We start from the raw sequence: 10,868 nt of genomic DNA on the forward strand, positions 1-10,868 counted from the left end.
TTATATATATATATATATATATATATATATATATATATATATATATATATATATATATATATATATTAGTATGTAAATGTAAGACATTTTTAATAGATAATCCGTGTTCTTCAAAAGGTTTTTTTAAAATATTTTAAAAAGAATTATTAGTTTAAGAAATATTTTAACTCAAAGTTAGCAAAATACAAATTATTAGTTTCAGCACTTTCACGTATTGTCTGTTGTACTTATTAAAAGATGTTCGATTGATTTGTATTATCACATTCTAGATATTTTCTTATTCTTGTTTACTAAAATAATAAAAATAGAGTGTATTAAATAAAGGTAGAGTTCATAGTTATTAGAAAAAAAAGCAAATCGATTTGAACAGAGTTGAACAAACTTAATTTCAGATTTGTATATGACGAACTAATTACCTTAATACTCTCAAGAAAACTTAAAATTTAGTAATGTGACGAAGATACAGTTGAAACAACATATTTTTGGCCTTAAATAAACGTTAAAATTTTGATCTTAAGTAATACTTGTTTGATACATTTAATTAATTTCTTCACAAAATAAACTTACAAAGAAATACTACGAATCCGAATTTTCCGATTTAAATAAATTTTTGTAAATATGTAGAATGATTCTTAAGACATGATTAACGTTATGCTTCATTTATGCCCTATCTTTAACGATATGATCTTCAAATAACTTCAAAACCAAAAGGATACTTCTATTTTTTCACGTACAACTTTTAAACTACTAGAAATAGAAAAAAAAAATTTAGAATGAAAGTTTAATGGTACAAGACTTATAAAGAGCTACTAAGAGATACAAAACACTACAAAGTGATATAAATAGAAATATCAAATCTTTTCCTTAAAAAATATTATACTATTAGATTTTTTGTATATGTTGTTTACATTACATTGTTAAGTTATTTCGTTATTATGCCGTAAATTACATGAATGTACGCACAGTTCTACGTTGGAAGCCTATACAGAGTATTTGGATTTAGGTGTCCAATCGCTACAAGTCTATAAATTAAAACTTGTTAAACTGTATAAAAAAAAATCTTTTATAATTTTGTAAACTGTCAATTATAACGAAAGAAAATTAGTTAATTAGTTAATGCGCGCAATGCGGTAGGATGAACTCTGTAAAATAATTTGATAAGACACGTCTTAAGCTTGGTTATTAGCAATAGTAAAAATTTGATAGCACCAAAAGGCGATGTAATATTTCGAGCAGCGAACGGAGTGATCTTGCGTTACACGCGTGACCTTGCAACTAAATGCTTATATTTATCGTTATTATAAAATTAGAAAATAGGTCTAAGAACTCGATAGTTGTCATCTGAAACTTACCTCATGAGATACTCGGTTTTTATTTAGAGTTAGATGCACGTTTTTCCAAATGATATTTACTTATATCTGTAACTGCCACTTAATAAAAAATTCTCATTTAATTCTGAATTTAAATCTGAGTATCTTATGTGAAAAAAGTTTCAAATAACAATTATTAATAACCTAAAATCTGTTTCTTCAGTTGTTTACAGAGCTCGTTCCACAGTATTGCGTGTATAGATTGACCAATTTTCTTTCGTTAATATTTCGATTATTGTGATAGTTTACAGAAAGTATATGATTTTTCTTTTCAATATGAGTTTTACCTGTACATAAGAAGAGGGAAACTTTAATCTAGTCACGCTATATATTCTCGCCTTATTTGTGCATTGATGCATAAAGATATCGAAATTATTTGATTAACTCTTCTCATTTCCCTCGTAGTTGATAAACTTTAATACTTTTATATGACCGAAATGCTACGCATATTATTAATTAAATTTAATGCCACGTTTGTTATTAATAAAATTTAAATGAAAATTTAATTATTACTGTATTAACGCAGCTTCATAAAAACGATAAGATGTATAAGAATATTAATTTATTGTTGATCTATTAGAGGAAAACTTAAATTTGGTAATAGCGCGAGTCGTATTAACTTCACGTATTAACTCTAGCTATGGACGCGAGTTAACATTTCCAGAGTTTATTAACAAAAGTAAAGAAAAATAAAGAAAAATAAGTAAAGAAAAATAAAGTTGATATATGGGAAAAAGACATTTTATAGTAAAGAAATAATTTAGTAATAAAGAATAATCTAACCTGCAAAAAAATACTGAAAAATATTGTACTACGGCATATGTAGAATGTCTGATAAAATTTTCAGCATTTTGTTATTCGACTAACTGATATAGAAAGTTTAATTTAATTAAATTTATACACACATGATCATCTGGTATAATGACTCTTAATGACCTGATTATCTTAATTTTTTGATGTTTTAATCTTAGAGCTTATTATTCTTTTTCAAAATTTTCTTTTACAAAATTTAATATCAAATATTTTTCGAGAAATTGATTTTTTTCTGAAAAATCGCGTTTTTTATTTTAATTTTAATATATTATAAATAATTATATATATCTTATTTACATGTAATTATATACAATTATATGTTTGTAAAAAAGGAAAGTCAAACATTTATGTTCAACACTAAAATTTATTTAAAGAAGTGTTCAAAATGATGAATCCAATTTCAATATATTTTTGAATACGATACATCAATGATACTATTGCCCTTTTTATCATTTCTGAATTTATAATCGCATGTGAGCCGAACAATCATTATGTTGATACTACAGTAGTAGATATGTATGCTCGATGTTATGAATTCTTCATGAATTTTTAATGTGGAATATCTCATTTTGATCTGTAGCATATATTGTATTTGTAAACATATATATTTAATATATAATATTTTATTCTAAGTATTTTTCTCCTTTTTTGTAATTTAGGAATTATAAACGGAATCGTCCTTTTGGCTTGGAAGTTGAAAATCATATCTTTAAAGGATGATAGAAATCAAATTATTCATATCTTAAGTTATTCTACATGTCCACAAAAATTTATTGAAATTAAAAAGTTCGAACTTTTCGCGGTATTTCCTAGAACATATATAGCAAATTTGATCATAATAACGATCGTCTATTCTATAAAGTAACAATAACCAAATGAGTTGTTGAATGTATCAACGAGTAACAGGTTTAACTTTTCTCCAGTTGAATGAGATACATAAATATTATCAAAGAGTAGGATATTTCATAAAATTTTTCATTAAATATACCCAGATAGGAAAATGTGTTTATTCTGAGTTCATATTGTATTCATGTATCTTCAAGACATGAGGACAAGAATAGATACCGATGTGGACTCATATGCACCTCAGAATACAAACATGTTATGATGTCACAAAAATACCTCATTTAATAATAATAATCAACATCATGTCAAGAATTTGCAACATAATTTGTACATCATTTGTGTGTATCTGCTGCTCATGTCATGAGATCATGTAATGATCTTTAAAAAAATATGAAACATGATCATGCATTTCTATCTGGGTATTAGAGTAGATTATTGATTTAAATAGTCTCAATCCAATTCATTTTTTTAAATTAAGGATTACAATTCGTTACTAGAAAATAACAATAATCGATAATTTAAAATTACCAACGGTCATAAAACTTACAAAGGAAAAAAAAGCGGAACTGTATATAGGGTGCTTCAGAAATAGTTAGCCAAACTTTGCGAGAACGTAGAACGGATTGAAATGAGCAAGAAAGTACCATACCGTTTTGCGATATTCGCAATAAATCTCAAGATATTAATTTAAAAAATTGGTAAATGATCACGCGCGATATAGTAGATGAGCTGCAATGGCGTCTGCCGTTGTATATTTATTAGGTTAAACTGAATAAAAAAGTCCTCTACCATTTTGCAAATGACAACATAGATTTTCAGATATTAATCAAAGAAAATTGTTACCATTAGAAGATTGTGTATCATAATGTACAAATTTTCTTTAATTAATATCTGAAAATCTATGTAATCATTTGTAAAATGGAGGACTTTTATGTTCAATTTGACTTAACCCTTATTGTGGGATCAAATAAACTCCAGAAAAAATAAATAAATAAAATAAATAAAGTAAATCTATAAAAAAAATAAATAAAATATAATAAAATAAATCTATATTTTGGAAAAACTGTTTACTTTTTTCACAAAAATCTTAATTTTGATATTTAAAATAAATACCTTTTTTGAAAGTCCTGCTATTGTACTAATTTCTTTCTAAAGAGATATGTCTTGAAAGTAGTTCCTTAAAATTTTACCTTGAAATATTAAAAATTGTGTCATGATTTTTGGAGCAAATCAAGTCATTTTTCACGTTTTTTGGACTTTCAAATTTTTTTCTTTATTTAAAATCAAATTTTGTCTAGAAAAATTATTCGGTCATATAAAAAGATGTTTGAAATATATCCTGGAATTTTTTCAAATCAAAGAAGCGAATAATTTTATTGCAGCAAACATTTTTGTAGTTGAGGTCACGAAAGACCTCAGTATGCCCATTATGTGATTCTACTGAAATGTGCACAATAAGGGTTAATGTATAAGTATACAACGGCAGACGACGCCACTGTAGCTCATCTACCATATTGCACGTGACCAATCTTTTTTAATTAATATCTTGAGATTTATTGGGAGTATCGCAAAACGGTATGGGACTTTCTTGCACATTTCAATCCGTTCTACGTTTTCACAAAGTTTGGCCAACTATTTCTGAAGCATGCTGTATGGTTACAATAACAATGTAACTTGCTTCTTTAATTTATCTAATTTCAGATTTTGTCATTTTAATTTTACGGCAATTTATTGATTGCGAAAGAAAATAAACATTTTTCAAAACATTTTATAAGTATGTTACAACAAAATTTGAAATGTTCTTTTATTTAAATATCTTTATATTAAGGTTCCTACGTTTTTTAGCCACAGCAATTTTGATTAATAACGTCAGAAGAAAATAGATACAAAAGATTGTTGTAAAATATATTGTGATAAAACAATATGTGGATAGAATAACATTTTCATCTAATTGAGTAAATTTACAAAATAGCCCTAAAACTTTCCTTTTGCTACATAATTAATAAATAACCGTAAAATTAACGTGACAGTCTATTTTTTAATATAAGATTTTAAATCATTAATTTTGTGGCTGATTTATTGATTACTATATCAAAAAGAGAGTTTTTGGAATATTTTACAAATCAATTTGATCGCATATCATACTATTTTATGTATTACATATAAAAAAATTCTTTTTGTTTCATATTATTTTTTTATATCTTTATATTTTTTATTATACTAGTTTTTCGTAAACGAGTTCATATTTTTCAATAATATAATTTTTCAATAATATAACCTGTTAAAATTTATGCCGAATATATACACTGAACTGCCTTATACAGATATATTAAAAACGTATTTAAATATTAATATTTCGGCGGGCGTGTCCTTTTTCATAACGGGAGCAGGTACCCGTGTACAAAATACACCGTGAAATAAAATTGGAAATTTAGAAAGATAAGGGATTTTATCATAAAATAAACATTATGCGATGAAAGTTTATGATATTCGAAAGCTTATTAATTATTTATTTTAATAATAATTGTTACTATGTATCGTATAAAAATGGAATGTAAAAGATTATGAATCTGATCCAGATTGAGTACTTTAATAAGCTTGACAAATAACAGAAAGTATAGAATGTTTTTTACAAACAAATCGAGTGCATTTGTGGCATGTCAAGGTGATATACATATTTGTGCAAAACTTGTATCTCCCTCGCTTTCGACGATCAAGTGATTGATCTTCCTCCTCAGCAGGGACATTTTTCTGTAGGAATACTTGAATATTCATGGATAGCGATGTTATTTTATACGCAAGTTGTTCTTTCATCAGGCCAAAAGCTAGATCAGTCAAAATAATTCTTCGTCGATACTGATCTCGATTGTAATATTTCGCGAAATAAAATATCTGAGGGTTTATCCCTGCTATATTCAGCATCATGAAAAACAAAGCTAAAGGCCATTGGTTAGTTATTCTAGATACAGAATATGCAGCGCACATTTATCCACTGTATCAACTGCTTCTTTTGTTTCGTTGTATAATAAAATCAATAATTATATGTAGAAAATATATACTTACTTTGATCTCGTCGCTATCACGATGCGAGCGCATCAGTGTATTTAGTACACACGACGGACATTTGAGACCGACATTTGTAAATATCCGTAAAACCTGTACAAGTTAGGTCAAAATGACAACCTCGCGTATCGACAGTCAAACAAAGACTGAAGGAATAGCTCGGGGAGCCAGGATCCTCAAATTGGAAGTATCTCCTCCATAATCGCCGCGCGTGTACAAAGTACACAGGCGCGTCTGTTGAAAGGATAAATAAAAATTAAATGATTAAAATCTGCATTTTGATGAAAATTTATTTAGATTACTAGATTATTAGATTTTATAGATTAGATTATTAGAGATTTTATAGATTAGTTTATTAGAGATTCTATATTTACTTGTTATGAAGTATTAATATAGATATTTTCTTTTTTCTTATATTTTAGGTGACAACACAGAAAATGATAGCTTCGAGTTGCAGACGCAAAAACAAAATTTTTATAAAGGTAATCTTTTGTATTATATATAATGTCCCATGCTCCAAATATGCTAGAAATAATTAGAGAAGAAACAAAAAAGTTCAGTTTTTCGGATAATAGTTCTAAGATTTTGAAGAGAAAATATAGTATTATTTATTTGATCTTAGAATAGCTTTTAGAAAAAGTCAAAGTCAACTTTAACTTTTCAAATATTATAGAGTCATATGATTTCTTTAAAATATAAATTGATTTCTTTGGTCGTTTTTATTTATTTATTCTTATGTGCATTTAGTTTTTCTCAAAGCAGTTAATCCTATTAGTCATTAAAGTATTAAGATAAGATCATAGAAAAGTGAATATTTTATTAAATTCATATATTATGAATTCACATATATTACTGAAGACTTAGAATAAACGGTAAAATATTCATTTCACAAATGAATTTCACAAATGATGAGAGAAATTGATCGGCGATATTAATCTTGACACACTGGTATATCAATGAATCTATACAATGCATGGAACTTCATTTAAAGTTTATGTATAATTCTTTTCCCAATAATCGATTTTACCGGTCATTACATGTACAAAAGTATTAAAATGAGATCGAAAAGTAAGTAGTTTACGAGATATTTCATATTTTGTATTGAAAAATGACAGGATAAAATGTAAAATTATCTCGGGATTTATTCACTTTTCAATGATTTTATCTCTTTTTACAGAATGACTAGAGAAATAGATTTATGCATAAAACTATATGACATAATTTTAATAGACACATGATTCTATTAAAATAATTAAAGTTGACCTTGACAGAACTTTTTAAGGTTATTTCAAGGTCAAATAAATGTTACTATCTTCTTCTCTCTCGACACCTTATCACTTTTGTTGGAAATACTTTTTTGTATTTTTTTTAATTTCTGAAACATCGAGTTGTGAAGAGTTATATAGGCTACTTTGTATATGGATGGATTTGGCATTCAATGCTTTTTAATTTGTATATTTAAAAAGTTTTAAATTTGCAAAAATAAGGCAAAGATAGCGATAAATTAAGAAATTTTATTTTTATACGAAAAATCTGGATATACCATTGCAAAGAATATAGAATATTAAAAAACTTTTGTATAAATTTTTTTCTTTTATATTTTCGAGGATATTCTTTGAAAATAAAAAAAGTTTCGTTACTTTTGAAAGATTTTTAATTCTTAAATATCGAGATAATCACATAAAGAAAACCTGAGTCTAATATATTTTATTGTTCTACAATATACAGGGTGTCTTATTTTAAAAGATACACCCTCATAATTCTTCAGCCAAGTATATTCAGTAAAAATGTTTCAGACAAAAGTTGTCGAGTTTAGAGGGGGACATCTGAAGGTGACCTTGACTTTGACCTCGGAGCTCATTCTGAAGGTTATTCGAAAGTCAACTTTGTATTTTAAATAGAAACATTAATTTTTTTTTTACGGAATTTTATTTTTCATGAAGAAACTCACAACTTTTGTTTGAACGAATTTTTTGTACGACCTTTATTTTCTAAGATATTTACGGAAGTATCTACAAAACTATTGGTTTCAATAATTTTTTACTCGAATTCTATCAAGTATATTTAAAAAGTTTAGTACTGCATTTTCTTGCATTTTCTTAAAATACTAAAAAGTTTATAAAAAATTCCGTAGAAAATGGAAATTTCTGAAAAAATTCCCGGAGCTCTATGAGAAAAAAATAAACAATTTTTATCTCTTACCATTTTTCGGTAAAGTTGATAGAATTCGAGTAAAAGATTATTGAAACCAATAATTTTGTAGATATTTCCATAAATATCTTAGAAAATAGAGGTCATACGAAAAATTCGTTCAAACAAAAGTTGTTAGTTTCTTCACGAAGAATAAAATTCCGTAAGAAAAAATTAATGTTTCTATTTAAGATGCAAAGTTGACTTTCGAATAACCTTCAGAATGAGCTCCGAGGTCAAAGTCAAGGTCACCTTCAGATGTCCCCTTCTAAACCCGACAACTTTTGTCTGAAACATTTTTGCTGAATATACTTGGCTGAAGAATTATGAGAGTGTATCTTTTAAAATGGGACACCTGTATGTCCAAAGCTTATCAAAACTGGTGAGGAAAAATTCTGATAATTCTTTTGTGAAAATACGAAATTCATGCGATATCATTGACAAATTTTAAACGTTTATTATTATAAAATTTATATTATTTTAACATTTTTGTAGTAGCATTTTCGATTCGAATTAAGTTCTGAAATACACTATTAAAATATGATATAATTGTTTTGGCATATCTGGTATAAAGAAAAATTTATACATATTTTTTTAAACATTTTTACTAAATAATATGTTTTTAAGGTCATCAAGCAATCGCTAAACGTGGCATAGGTAAAGGTAAATTAACTGAGAGGTTAGTAGCAGAAGGACTCTTAACACCTCAAATGTTACGCGAATTGCAATCTGAATGGATGAAGTCAATTAAAAAAAAAGAATAATGTAACTATGGTGTATAAAAAAAATATAATAAAAATCATAAACAATTCTGACTATGAATGATATAAATTGCATTGTTTGGTTAAAATCAACCTATAAAACTGCGTTGCGGCTCTCGGTCATCGACTTGACCTGGACCTTGCCGGGGGCGGCCGATATGATGGTGAAATTGGCGGTGGACCGAGAGTCAGAGATGCTTTCGGATCATCTCTACGTGAGGTGGTCCCTGACTCCCTCCTCCTTCTCCCGCCCGGGACGTATCCGACCATCACCGCCCAAGAGGCAGACGTCTAACGGAGATGGGTGATAGCCAAGTTGGATGCGGTCAGGTTCGTGGCGGTCACTTTCGCGGTCACGTGGCACCTCCAGCAAGTCCCGGAGATGCCACAGGATCGGGACGTCGAAGGCCGACAGGTTGACCGGCATCGTGGCAACATCCTGCATCGTAGCAGCATCCTGCGACGCCTCCATGCCGCAGTTCCGGTCACATCCCCTCCCTCGCAGATCGGTCTACTAATGGACTTGCAAAATTAGCGAACTCCGGCGACGAGCGGTCTGTAGCAGGCTAGCCCTTTTAACCCTTGTGTCCACAACCGGGTACTCGGGTGCCCACTTAAGTAGTTTCTTGGAAAATTTATGTTTCTTTAAAAATTTTGTCAAATCCGTCTGGAACGTTGTGATTTGATCTTTTTACTATCGAAATATGCTTTTACTTTAATTTTTTAAAAACTGGAATTGAAAAAAATATTGTATTAAAATTTACATACGCCTCGACCACAACCAGAATACCCGGGTGCTCATTAGTAGAAATACATTATTTATATGTAGTTATTAAATAAATTAATGAAAGGGCTAGTGAAATAAGTAAAAGCGCGCGCACGCCAAAGTTTTTGTAAATAAATACAGTAATAATTATTTATTTATTACATTCTATACACTTTGAAATACTCAGATAGCCAAACCTGCGGGAGCAGATTTTGCGCAGAGTCTATCAACATTGTCTGTAGACAGAATGGCAACAGATTGCACACAGAATCTGTTCTGATGACAGATTGGTGACAGACTGCGCGTAAAGTCTACCGACAGACTTTGACGGCGGATTGCGTGCAGATTCTGTTTCCTAAATAGGTTATTTAATTCTATCAAGGATATGTACGCTATTAAATGGGGCAGTTTCACATACTGTGACGTGGCGGTTTCGCCGTCACCGAATTAACTGGGAGACGAGGAGAGCTGTGCTCGCGCCCCCTTCTCCCGCGGGAAGGGCGGCGGCGAAGAATTTGGTCTCGCACGCCTTTGCGTGCGAGATCGCGTATTTTTGTAATTTTCTTGTTTTATTTGTGTGCTCGGGTTACGGCGAGTGCGACAGGGTGCCTCTAGCGACATGGAGCGACGGCGGGCCTGAAGCGATCGACGAGCCAAACGGGGCAGGATCCACCCCTCGCTAACATAAGCGACGGGGGCCCCGATTAACTTGCCGCGGGGCGCCAGGAAGGGCTGGACCTTAAGGACCAGATCCCGGGGGACGCCCTGGGATATCAAGAACTTTCGGCAGCCACCTGTGCGCCCACACCAGTTAGGGATGCCGTCGGGCACAGGATCCCGTCGACGAGGAGTTAGAGAATTCGGCGGTGTTGCGCGGGCCCTGTAAGGCGCCCGCGTTAGAGCCGTACATTTCCGCAGGACCAATAGGACCTAGCGGCGATCGGCGGCTAAGACCGCGAGCCTAAGGAGCCTCGCGCTCGCGGAAAATTCGTCACTGTGCGGATAGCGAGCGACGCGAGTGCTGCGGCAAATCCAGCGATTCCGGTGCGCAAGAGTGAG

The 10,868-nt window shown here is 30.5% G+C and overlaps 1 protein-coding gene across 1 annotated transcript in view; it reads left to right on the forward strand.

Annotated features, from left to right (window-relative positions):
- Positions 1 to 9,097, forward strand: part of LOC116851364 (ATP-dependent RNA helicase SUV3 homolog, mitochondrial) — a 28,885-nt gene extending 19,788 nt beyond the window's left edge. Inside the window, exons 14-15 of the mRNA XM_032830696.1 lie at positions 6,515 to 6,574; positions 8,910 to 9,097. Of these exons, the coding sequence (XP_032686587.1) occupies positions 6,515 to 6,574; positions 8,910 to 9,046 (197 nt within the window). The 3' untranslated portion in view covers positions 9,047 to 9,097. The remainder of the gene's footprint in view (positions 1 to 6,514; positions 6,575 to 8,909) is intronic.
- Positions 9,098 to 10,868: the final 1,771 nt, after the last annotated feature.

Source organism: Odontomachus brunneus, unplaced genomic scaffold (genome assembly GCF_010583005.1).
Source record: "Odontomachus brunneus isolate Ranch 3 - 2012 unplaced genomic scaffold, Obru_v1 Obru_scaffold_173, whole genome shotgun sequence".
Taxonomy (NCBI): Eukaryota; Metazoa; Arthropoda; class Insecta; order Hymenoptera; family Formicidae; genus Odontomachus; species Odontomachus brunneus.